This window comes from Centropristis striata, chromosome 12, assembly GCF_030273125.1.
Source record: "Centropristis striata isolate RG_2023a ecotype Rhode Island chromosome 12, C.striata_1.0, whole genome shotgun sequence".
NCBI classification, from domain to species: domain Eukaryota; kingdom Metazoa; phylum Chordata; class Actinopteri; order Perciformes; family Serranidae; genus Centropristis; species Centropristis striata.
In genome coordinates this window covers 24,407,294-24,420,474 of record NC_081528.1, presented here as the reverse complement: position 1 = coordinate 24,420,474, position 13,181 = coordinate 24,407,294, and the positions used below count along the sequence as shown (strand labels likewise).

General features: G+C 39.6%; 1 protein-coding gene across 2 annotated transcripts in view; it reads left to right on the top strand.

The window, feature by feature from the left end:
* Window positions 1-13,181, top strand: part of ctnna1 (catenin (cadherin-associated protein), alpha 1) — an 80,901-nt gene that overhangs the window by 47,330 nt on the left and 20,390 nt on the right. For both annotated transcript variants that reach the window (XM_059345638.1, XM_059345639.1), the window contains exons 10-15: window positions 936-1,028; window positions 2,846-3,002; window positions 3,798-3,998; window positions 6,627-6,778; window positions 10,544-10,654; window positions 12,787-12,968. In XM_059345638.1, the coding sequence (XP_059201621.1) occupies window positions 936-1,028; window positions 2,846-3,002; window positions 3,798-3,998; window positions 6,627-6,778; window positions 10,544-10,654; window positions 12,787-12,968 (896 nt within the window). The remainder of the gene's footprint in view (window positions 1-935; window positions 1,029-2,845; window positions 3,003-3,797; window positions 3,999-6,626; window positions 6,779-10,543; window positions 10,655-12,786; window positions 12,969-13,181) is intronic.

Genomic DNA, 13,181 nt, shown 5'->3' with positions numbered 1-13,181 from the left:
TTGTTGAGTAAAATATAACAGATTGATTTGCAAAAACTATGCAAAAAAGAAACCAGGTTGTTATAAAAAGAAATCCTTTCAGTTCTTGTTCCTGCTTTAGTGCAATCAGGAGTTGTTGTTGTTTTTTTTCCTTTGTAATTGATTATGTTTCAGCACATTTTCTGTCCATTGGATAATCCCACTTTGGCACAGTTCCTCACATCCCAGGCATTCTGTTTCAGCATTGTTGCCAGCCCATCCCAACCAACAAATGGGAATCTTCAAAGTCTCTGACCTAAATTTTTGTGAATATGAGTAGATGCATAATGTTACTCTGGAAGATGCAAGAATATTTAGAAATAATTGTGCGAGGACATGATTTGTTGGTCAATACAAGAAAATATACTCGCAAACCATAAATGCTGGCAGCTGTGAGGAAGACTTGCTTAGCTCAGCACTCATGTTCTCACTCGTTTTTGAAAGTGTCAGGAATATTTGCCTCTCTGATCCAGGAGTGTAATGGCAATCTGGCAGCCTCGTGATTTAGTTGGAGAATAACCACGACTTTGAGTCATCAGCTACAACTTGCATTTACATTTGGAGAAATGTACTATTTTTTGGAGAACAAATATAAAACTTATTAAAACTTGATGCATTTTTATCTATTCATTCAACAGCTTAGCTTTTGTTTTTCCTCCTGCCCCCCCTCTCTGTGCTATCATATTGTATCATTTTAGCAGCTTTATAAATTAATCCTCAACAGTGGGTTTGTATTCCACAGGGATTGGTTGTTTTGCAGAGCTGCTCCATTTCAGATAGATAAATTCATTATTATAGCCCGGGTTAGGGATTCTACTCTAAGTTTAATTATGCTTTCTTTGTATTCTCTCAAAATAGGATTGTGTCAGAGTTCCTGTATGTGGCTTAAAAGTAGATGTTTTGTGTTTTCTGTTTAGGTGGCCAACCTGGCATGCTCCATCTCCAACAATGAAGAGGGAGTGAAGCTGGTCCGCATGGCAGCCTCTCAACTGGAAACTCTGTGCCCCCAGGTACCTGGCTGTTTTGCTCATTGATTGTGTGCCTCTTTGAGAGGCTTCCACATTGTCTTTTAATATGGGCACGAGGCGTTGCCAATATAAAATATTTAGTTCATGCACAAAGTGGCTCACTAATTGCAGATTGCAATTACAATTGCTGCTCTGATGTTTTAATTTTTTTATTTTTTCAAATCCCGATTTTTATGGAAAGACTTGAACATTCAAGCCTACTTACATGCAGCAAAGTATTTTATGACCAGATTAGGACAATATTAATTTTTTTTTTTCACATTTGAATTGAGACATTAAATAAATGTCTAAATCATAGTTAGCATAATTTAATTATGTAGTTTTTTTCTTTTCAGTCTTTTGAATTAGGGTGGTATGAGCACACTGTTCTCTAATTTCTCTCAGTATTGTGATTCTGCATTTGTGCTGGAAGGGTGGTGAAGGGAACTGGACACATAACTGCGTGTGGGTGTTGTCTTTCATCCCACACTGTATTCATTTAAACAGTCATAAATTAAATAGAATATGGAAAATGGTCACAAACACAGCACACAAAAAATGGCATAGCTAGTGGTAATTATAATGAGTTGCCAGTGCAGAGACAAGGACTGGATCCCCCACTGGTTTCCCACCTGACTTTTGTTGTTTGTTGGAACACACAACCATGCCAACTTTATTGCTACCTGCAATTGAATTCCAGGTCTCTGTACTGGCGAGGTAGAAACTTACCCCTGTGCAACCTGCTTACCCCCCTCCCCTTTGAAACTGAGAGGTTCTGCACACAAAATAGGAATACATTACTGGTGTATTTTTTCTCTATGGAGTATAAATAAATATATACATAAGTTACATTACTAAATATTGTGCATGATACAAGTTAGGGCACTTACACCAAGCAATAGACTTTGTCAAACTTTGAACACATACATTAGCATCTATCTTGCCTAAGACTGTCTCAATAGTTGATATTAGTCCTCATTGGTTTCGGTGCACAGCTTGACAACAGCTTGATTATGGCAGTAGTCCTGCCCGTGGAGCTGATTTGCTAAGCGTTAATCCCCCCGCAGCGCTCATTTGCTCAATCCTTTTTTCAACTGAGAAACTGATGTTTCATGTTATGATGCAAGATGAAGCAGTCCACTCAGTGAAGTGGGCCGATTCAAAGGTACAGACAGAAAAGTGACGTATTGATTAATTCACTTCCTGCGTCCCCAAGTCACTTCTTTCATCTGTGCTTGACACTTTGAACACCATTGGGTCTTTAATTTGCCATCCCTATTTTCAGAAGTTTTTTTCTGAACAGTTTTCATGCATTCTTCTTCTTCTTAAAACTGCAAATAGTTTGATCCATTTCTGTAGTTTCAATTTCAAACATACTATAGTGGCTATAGGGTAGAAGTTGGATAGATAAAATATAAAAACATCAATAACTCAAGTCTTGTTGTCGATGTGTCCACCATTGAGCCCATCTTTTAATACCCCTTATCAGTTTAACTACCAGTCTCTTATCTTTTGCCAGCTCTCTCCACTATGCTGCTGCTGCTCCTCCTTTTAATCTCATCTAATGACTCCTATTCATCCTGAGCTTTGATATCCGCAGATGTTTCTTCCCCAAAAACAAGCAGCTATTAGTTTCATTTCATTCAGTCCTTCAAAACACTCAGTGTCTATAATCACTCCCAGGAATGAATTGGCTTCATGCTGCAGTCCCAACATTGGGGTGGGAGAGTGGGGGGCTTCGCGCAATCAACCTATGCTAATGTTGTGGCTGAGGGCTATGCTGTAATGGAGCTTTAATGGCTGTAATTGGGTGATTACAGGTGATTAATGCAGCGTTAGCCCTTGCTGCCAAGCCCAACAGTAAGGTGGCCCAGGACAATATGGATTTGTTCAAGGAGCAGTGGGAGAAGCAGGTCCGCGTCCTCACCGATGCCGTTGATGATATTACATCCATTGATGACTTCCTTTGTGTGTCAGGTGAGTGGAACTCATTTGCATAGCATTGCCATACAGGGGGAAAATAAATGTGTCATACTGTTGGAATGATCATTGTTGATTTATTTGTCGATGTGAAAATGGACAGTGCACTGTTGATCGGTAGACAGGGCTTTTTGGTCAGTATTAAGATCGATATATGCAGGAAGCACTTAAGACCATTCTTAAGAGGAGGTAAATAGCTGTAAAGTATCTGTGGTATTAGTCTTTTCTGATGAGAGCCATACATACAGAGGCTGATTGGGCTCTACAGAGGAAAGCACTGAAGCATCAGCAGCACTACATCTGAAATTGACATCCTGTCACGTGTGTTAAAGCGCACAAATGGTTTGTCGGGCATACCCTTAAAGAGTTCTCGTTAAGCATTAAGCAGAGTGACTTCTCTCACCTCCAGCCAAGGACAGACTGTAATTTACACAGTGGACATTTGCATTTTACAGGCTTCCCATTAATAAGCAGTCTGAGAATTTGTCTTCAGCCCTCCCCATCCTATACTTGGAGCTTCCCAGTGGCCCTCTTAATTTGAGGGCTATGCAAACACAGAATGAAGGCGGAGGATTTCCTGACTATATGCATTTTCTCATTGTAACTCACATTAAAATATTTCATCTGCGATTAATGCACATCTTGAATGAAAAAAAAAGGAAAATACCATTTTAAGTTTAACTTCCTCACTTACCTCTTTGCATCCAGGCAGGCTGATGGCATGTTAGGATTAAAGTGTTTGAGTAATACAAAGTATGCACCACTAACTGCGACACTGTTTTCTGTCCCCAGAGAACCACATCCTGGAGGATGTGAATAAGTGTGTCATCGCTCTGCAGGAGAAAGATGTTGATGGTTTGGATCGCACCGCCGGGGCGATTCGAGGACGTGCTGCCAGAGTTGTCCATGTGGTCACTTCTGAAATGGACAATTACGAACCTGGAATCTACACAGAGAAGGTCTTGGAGGCCACTAAGCTCCTCACTGACCAAGGTACCACAGAAACTCACTTATATAATGAGACAAAGAATAGTTATGTTTATTTCTGTATTGACATACACAGAAGACCGTTCATGGATACATTTAAATGGGAGGTGCTATGCTTTATTTTCATGCAACTAAATATATATTAAACTAGAGTACAATGGGCTCCCAGGGCTACTTTGTTTTGGCTCAAACATTCATATCTGTTTTTTTTATCTATTCTCATAAGTCTCTGTTAGTAAGGCGGTCATGGTGACATACCTAACTCTCCTCAAGGTTTTTTGCGAAGTGTTGATTGCTCATTATGGATTCAGAATGTGCCAATTATCTGAACCCATTTCTCTTGGGAAGAGTGTGACACTGGGGTCCACTTAATGCCTGGTACATTGTGTTGTGTCATGACCAAAGCTACAGTTATTTCTCACAAGTCTGCTCTTAAAGAGCTCTGTGTCCCTACTGCGAATTCTGTTGTTAGTTTGAATGTTATTGGCTTTTTAGAAACCTCCAGAACTGGATGGAAAAGTGCATTTTTCTGTTTAGTAAAGTTGAGGCTTGTTTTCAGCCCTTCCTGTATGTATTATGAATGCTGCATTGTGAGATTCAACCACCTCTGACTCAACCAACACTACTAATCTGCACAGCCGGCACTGTTCAGTTGTCAGATAGCCCTGAATATCTTAACCCGAGTTGGATCATAGAAGTTGTTTTGTCCGTATTATGTGCTGTATCATTATCAGCCAGCATGTGTGAGCTGTGTTAGCTTCCATCACTAGCAAGCTAACAAGATGGCAGAACGATTTGTTGGTTGTCAGATTTTGAAAAGCCTTGGTTCTCTTGAGGTTGGGCCCATTAAAAATCAGGAAATGCAGGCTGTAGCTCAAGCTGGATTTTTTTCCGTGGCTGAGCTCTGGAGACATAGACTGTCATGAGACTTTTTGTCAGATTTTCTCTGCTCCACAATAAAGTGACGGCATTCAAGTTCAAACTCAACAGAGTCACTTTTTAATGCAGAAATTCTGCTCTGACATGCACCGTCATCTGTGTGACAGATATAGGCAAGTATTTGTGCTTGTAACTCTGCAAGAATTTGAAGGTTTTCTTAGGTATGCTTGGGGTCAAGTTTCAGACACTTGCATCAAATGAACATCAAAAGAATTTCTGTGTCATGAGTCAGACATTTCCTAGGTTTGAATGCTGTCTGACTCAATGTCAAAAGACATTTTTTCTTTCATTTGTCATTAATTTAAGAATAAAAATGAGTGGTAATTTTATGTAAATGCCTGTTTATGTATTGTCAATTTATTAAGAATCCTTTTTGCAAAAGGCTCTTACATTGAGAAATACAAAGCATGGGAAAAAGAGCAATTAAAGCAATCTCATTAAGACAAAAGGCTTATTAATGAATGAGATTGCTGATAGAATAGAAACTATTGTACACAGTGAAACAATCGCTAGGCATCTATTTGCAAAAAAACAATTTGTGTTTATGTTATAAATTGTGATGGGTTTGGTAGTAGGATTTTGCCTCTGAGAAACAAAGATGTGGCTGAAAGTTTGTTGCAGCCTTGGAGTTATTAGCTGCGTTGCTGCAGCCTTTTGTCTTGAGACTCATCAATGAAAGGTTGAGGGAAGTAATCGCAGTGACTAACAATCACAGTCCTACCATATTTTCTTTTTTTTAAACATCGTTTCCACACAGAAGCCTGCAGGTGCACTGCAAGCACAAAACTAAATCCTCCTTTTTTCCATTCTTGCTCCTGCTGCTCACTGCCTCCACATCTGCATCCTGACACTCATGCCATCCTGCCGTGAATGCCCAGCTGAATCCTAAATACTACATTTGAAATGCTATAAATGCAGATTTGCTGGAGAGCCCTCTGGAGCTGTTATTATATCATCAATGAGGCAAAGTACATGCCTACTGGGAGATCTTTGTAAAACCTCCTATCGGAAGACTCTGTAATGCCAAATGTGGGATCTATTCCCTCAAGCATTTGTTGCCTACTTCTCATGCAACCCAAGAAGGCAGTAAGTAAGCAGACCAACAGTGCAGAATTCCATCTGTCAAAGCTGAATGTAATGAGTACATTTTTAATTAATCATTCAGAGGCCACTATCTTCACTGGCACACAAAGAGGTTCTTTTTTTTCTGTCAGAACAAAATAAGACCTTGTTAGTATCTTTTGAGCAAATCATTTATGATAATCTCAAATATAATTTCCTCAGAAGACTGATTATGTTGATTGTTCATGTCAAGTAGTTGTTGATAACCTGCAATCTCAGGAGGAATGTCATGGATATAGAGTAGAAAAAGTAGAAAGCTGAGCAGCTCTGGTAAATTCTCACCTTCTGGGTGATAATGTTTTCACAAACCCATTGGCTCTGTGTTGGTTTTGTGTTGTATGTGGTAAATGAACAGTTGGTTTTTGCAACACATAGGTCTATGTGCTTTTTTCCTTTTTTCAAATATTCTTGTGGCATAACACATGCCATTTCTTATTCAGGCTACTGCCTGTTCCTCTACACTGTGCTTACCTTGGTTATGTACTTTTATTTCTGCTTTTTTGAAGTGAATCTTCATCAATATTGTTTTCCTTTTTCCCTTGCTCCCCCCACCCTTCATCTCACCTTCGTCAGTCATGCCACGGTTCACAGAGCAGGTGGAGTCTGCAGTGGAGGCCTTGAGTGCAAACCCCTCACTACCTGTGGATGAGAATGAGTTCATCGACGCATCCCGTCTGGTATATGATGGCATCCGTGACATCCGCAAGGCTGTTCTCATGATCAGAGTAAGTCACACTGTTTTTGTTCTGCCTCTGCAGCATATGACTTCTCACTGCAATGAGCTAAAAACAAATAGTTTTTGTTCTTTTCTCTGTTCTGTGATAGATTGCAGTGCTTTCTACCTTTTACTTAAAAGAGCATGAAACTGTCAGTTGTAAATAAATACTGTTTTCACATGTATAGAAAGCATTTTGGCCACATTTAGACACTGTCACTCCCTGAAAATTAAATAAGCCCTATATAATCATCAAATCTACAACATTGTGAAAGCCCTTGGTTATTGTAGTGTAATCTAATTATATATGTATGGCCATTGGTCTGTGCTCCAGATGCTGCTTTTAATGGTATGTGAGAAACTGTATATGCGTGCAGTCCTAGAAGCCAATGATTAACTTGTCTCATGCAAGAGCAGACCTAATTGGCCAGACTTGCAATCTAGTGCAACTACAGCCTTAGTTGTCTGTGGGTTAATGGCCTTTGCTTGAGTAGAACTATAACTGAGACAGATGGTAGTTGGGTACCTAATTGACTGACAATGTGCTAACAACAAAACCTATTCCAGTCATAAAAAGAAATTGATAGTTCTTAAGGCTTTAGAGTATTACTAGTTTGACTACTCAACACTGCCAAATTAGATTTTGTATATATTAAGAAGTAAGTAGATTTGTTTAAACCACATCTAATGTGTAACAGCACCTAATTATGTATTTACTACACTGAGATTCAATGTGCTGGTTGGTTGTATTATGCCATCTTCCATTATTTTCAACACTTTAGTTTTTTGAATAGGAATCATTAGTCTTGACAGCACATTTTGTGTTGACAGTGGTGCTCCAAAACGGTGCCTGGGCTCCCATGAATAATGCTGCTCAGACAGACAAGAACCAAATGAGAGAGGGACCATTATGTAGTATTTGCATTATAATAAGCAATTGATTTAAGATGGAGGTTTTAATTAGCATTCTTGAGTTGGACTGCGAGCCAGAGAACTACATTCACTTTCCATCTGCCCCAGCTCCACTCTTGTTATCCAGATTGATTAAGCTGTTAACATTGGGCCTGTGGGGCAGGCTGAACACTACCTGGTGGCAGAGTGTGTGTCGCTGTGCACGTGTGTTAAAAATAACTTGTGAAAACTCTTGTGATTAATCCGTCAGATTAATTGTGCAATTCTTAATTAAACAAAGATAGTGAGAGATAATATTGAGACAACACAACTCGAACATTGTCCATGATCTTAAAATAAAAAGATGCAGTTCCCCATGGGTTTCCCAGGATTTCTTGATCAGGTCTTAGAGGTAATCTTGACAGGTTGTGTGCTGTTTATTCAGCGGGAAATGCCTCAGCTGCTCAGCAGCGTAGTTAAGGAATTTCCAGCAACATCTGCACAGCAGTCTATTCAAGCTTACTTTTAATGGCTGTTGTTTGTAATGAGTTTAGGCAAGTGTACCAAGAACTATAATTTCTACCTAGGAGAACCCTTTGCATGGCTGAACTGTCCTTTAGAGACACACTTTACATGTGAAACTGGGCATGTTCTGCTCAAAAGAACGAGTCCAAAGGAAATGCAAGTCAGCGGAGTTGAAAAGTATGATGCAACTTCTCTGGAGGGCATGTCCACACACACACACACACGCACACGTGCACACATGCTCGCTCTCCAGCCATCTTTCTACAAACCCTCATGCATGTGTGGCACAGTGGCCTACTATTAAATCAGAACAGACAAGTGTGTTGCTGGGGCTACTTAAGATAGACAAGTCTTTAACCTCTGTAAGTGGTGCACCGGCAGCCTATGTTGGACGTCAATTGGATATTTGACAGGCGGACAGAGCCCTCTCCCCACCTACAGCGACATCAGAGAATATGCCTCCCAGACATCAAACTGTCTCAAAGTCAGGGAGCTGCTGACAGCGAGATACAGGGGGCAGCTGTCGTTACCTTATGATTTGTGCTGTGCGTCACAGCCCAAGGTGATTTTGCTGGCTCTGTCCTTTAAAAAAAAAAAAAAAAAAAAAAAAAAAAAAGTCTGGTCGACTCACATAGGCTATGAGGAGAATGTCACAAAAAGAATGGCAATGGGCAATTTTACGGCTGGACTGCCCTGTCCACATGTACATCAGCAGACAGAAATACTAGATAAGATCCTTTCTAGCATAGCCACAAAACTGTAATTTCAGGTCTCTCCCTCTCTTAAAGGGAAAATCCCCCTCCTTTTACATGGATATCCAATCAGTGCTTATGGTAAATGTAGTTAATTAAGAAAAAACATTGTAGTTGCGTACTATATGGACAGAGAGAGCTGAAAGTTGTGACTTTCCATGTTGCACCTGCTCTGATTTTATGAGTTTATTGTTTGTTCTGTTTATTTATTAGACAGGGGTAACAAAATGTCAAGGATGAAACTATTATTTCAATTTCACAGAACAATTGAACTATATATCTTCTGCATTCAAGTCTCTCTTCCACTGAGCAAAGACCAGCTTAATTGCCTTGTTGGCAGAGAGACACAGAGAACATCGGCAAGAACTACAGGTGTTTTTCACACTATATCCCTAACTAAGATAAGGTTGAAAATCTGTGAATTCTCCTTTTTTTACTTTCACACTGCAGATACCATGTGGTCATATGTGCCATGTAAAGGTGATACAGGCAGTGGATAGTCTGGACTTTACCCAATTAAATATTGATTAATGTATTTACCACAGGATGAAAACAATATTAAAATTGAATTTACTGTGCCAACAGTACTACCATAACAAAACCCCTTTTAATTAAATTGCAGACTATTGTCACATCTCTACGGTAGTGTCCCATTGGTGCCCACCATGAGCTATCATTTCTGAGCCTCCCACATTCACAGGTTATCAGCTGCGCAGGCCACAGGAGGTGATATCTCTGCCCCACTGAACAGCATTGTCTGGGTTGAAAGAGATGCCTATGAGTCACTACAGCTTTGTATCTGAAACCATACCCCTATTCCCTTGAGAACAAGAGCATCTCTACATTTCATAAAGCAGTGTAAGGTTGTTCAGAGACCTTCAGCTATTTTTAGACGTGAGGGCTCCAAATCCATTACAGAAGGGAGGTATTGAGACAGCTGGATAAGCACAAGTAGCGGCACAGGCGCGATAATGCACCTTTATCTGTCCACATCATCTTCTCTGTGCCCATATCGCCACCAAATACATTTTCCTGTCAATCAGCATTGTATTTTGCCTTAAGCATGACCTGTTGAGATAGAAATTCTTTTGACTATTAATATTTATGAAAAGGTGCGTGCTCGTAGCTTGTTTTGCATTTGTAGCTGCGGAAGAGGTGAAGGATCATAGATGAAGTAGGAACACTCTTGAAGAACACAACTCATGCCTCACCCGCCCTTCTACAGATAGCAGCGACAGATGGGACTCTGAAGCATTTCGCTCCCAATATGTTTCATACCAGCTTGTACCTTCATTTTCCCTCTCAAAATGCACAGGCAGCACATTACACTTGATTTACAAATTCATTTAGAGTTTACAGTTTCTTGTACCAAGCTATGGGGGGTGGGGGGGTGGGACATTTATCTGATGCTGCCCTGGCTGGCAGCGTCAAGGCATTTCTCATAGATAGTAAGCAGGTTGGTTATTTGATAGTGCTCAAAAGGCTGTAGTGTGCCAACATTATTTTATGTTCTCCAATTACAACTGGCTGTTTTTTCTGACCTTTTTCTCTTGTTTTTTTTCTCCCCTCCTTTGCTCCCTTTCTTCTTCTCTGTTGATCCATCACAGACTCCAGAGGAGTTGGACGACTCTGACTTTGAGACTGAAGACTTTGATGTTCGCAGCAGGACCAGCGTGCAGACAGAGGATGACCAGCTTATTGCCGGCCAGAGTGCACGGGTAAGATGTCCATCACTTCTTGTGGTATTTACAGACATTCTTGAAAATGATCTCCTGCCTTGTCAAATGGCATCAACAATACCTGATGAAAAATTGGAGATAAGAACAAAGGAAAAAAACTGACGTTGAAAGTACACACATTTATATTCTTAATATTTTCCATATAGATTGCATTCACTAGTGAACCACAGTACTTGAACATGGTCAAATATAGGGATGGGAATCGAAAAGAGCTTTCAAATTGGAATCTGAATTGTATGCCTGTGAGCTTATAACTTCCTTTTGTCATCGCCGGCATGTTTTTCTGACTGTTGCGTGTCACTAGGGTTTTCTTACTTGCAAATAAATGCTCTACAAATGTTCTTTGATTTAATCTACACTGTGATCAGGCTTAATGCTGAGAACCTGTGTAGGCATACTATTTCCCACACAGAAAATTGATCAGATCAAATCAGTGAGGAAATTGATGCAGATCTGGACCCATAACCAGAAATCGTAATGAAAAAAAATCATATAATTTCCCATCCCTTGTTCAATATTGACTGACAAGCTTGTGTGGTATGCTTCAATTATGGAGTTGAATATCTCCACCAAACTTTTAGTAAGGTCATGTGGTATGTTTTACAAAGTATTAGAGAAAAATCACTTGCCTGGTTCAGTTAAATATAATTCAGGATACTGCATAATTAGAAGAGCAGTTATCAAGGCTGTAATTGTAGAAAATACATTTACACTTTTTATATATTTAGTAAATAAATAAACACAAATTTCAATTATGTGTGCCATCTCTTTGTCTTGTTTTTTCACCAAATATCATGTCCTCTTCTGAACCAGTAAATTTGTGCTAGCAGTTTGATCTGTTGAATGTCCAATTTTGACATTTTTACCTAAAAGGACTCTCAGCAGATGATTCTTCTATTATTTTCCCTCTTCACAGAAGAAAGTAATAAATTAAAAACTCCCTAATTATGGAGCAATCCATTAGCACTTGACCACGTTGTTTGTTTTGTTTACTGAAGATTATCTGACTGCTTTTGTTAAGAAAGGGCTTTGCATCTTTGCACTGTGCTAAACAGCTCTTTCAAGCTTAGGTGACTCTAGAGAGCGAGAGTCCTATTTACCAGTAATGGAATGGCCGCTCTCGCGATGATATTCGATTTCCTGCTCTTAAGTGTCTGCCCACTTCGGCCTCACAAGCTCATTCATTGAATGTCTGATTGCCTCTTTGGAAACTGCCCTTTAACCGTCAAGCCCAAGAGAATAGATAGAAATGGTGGTAAACACATTTGCACATGATATTAAGTACCGCTAAACAAATGCCCTTATATTGATCTACTTCAGTGGCCAGAGGCATAGAGTTCAATGAATGTATATTTTTCCAGATGATGTCACATAATACTGCTTAGTGGCTGTGAACCCCTTTTTGAACTCGGCTTGTGTTGTTAAAATAAATAAATAAATAAATAAAATAAAAAATTAACAGTCCCCACTTAACCTGGACCAATCAGCAAAGTGTCTATCTTTCATCACTGCTGGTCATGACTAATTTAAAGAAACAACATCAAAATTTGTCGTCTTTTTTTCCCCCCAGTCTTTGGATTCCGCTCACACATGCTTATTATGCATTGTGAACTAAATTTCTACACTGACAATTAAAAAATCAAATGGCTGTTATAATGAATATGTACTCGATGGACACTTTATTAAGTACACCTGTAAAAACTAATGCAACCCAATTCAGTAGCTATTATTTCTGCCTTTACAACCATAATAGAAGAATATTAAAAATGCATTTCAATCCATCACAGTCCAATGCAAGTCCAACACTAACTGCAACCTCAGAAATAAACATTATATTAAACACGTCTTGGAAGGTTTTAACAAAGACTGAACTTTATGGCAGTGCTGTTGTACTGGATTACATTAGATTGTATGGGTGTACCCAGTGAAGTGGCCAGGGAGTATAGTGATCATTTAATTTGTAAAACAAAAATAAAGTAAGAATTTATGGAAGAAAAACATGACCATAGTGGTCCTCTGCTTTGATCTCAAGACAGAAAATTGCCTCCGTAACAGTATGTTGAGGTCTAGTGTGCTAACCCCTCTATGCTTTCCCATAATTCCTCCTCCAGGCTATCATGGCACAGTTGCCCCAGGAGCAGAAGGCGAGGATTGCCGAACAGGTGGCTAGCTTCCAGGAAGAGAAGAACAAGCTGGATGCTGAAGTATCCAAGTGGGATGACAGCGGCAATGACATCATTGTGTTGGCTAAACAGATGTGCATGATCATGATGGAGATGACAGACTTCACCAGGTGAGTTTGGACTAACAGCTTGGCTCCCACCCAGAGCCATTTTTCTTCACCGAGCAAATGATGGTCCATTTTGTAATTGTAGACATTTTTCTTGCCTAAGAAGACATCTGAATAAATGGTTTGTAGTGTGGCTGCACATTTTAAGTTTGCAGTCTGTGTCACAGGGCCCATATGCATATGTCATCTTACCTTCCTCACATCAATATTCCAATA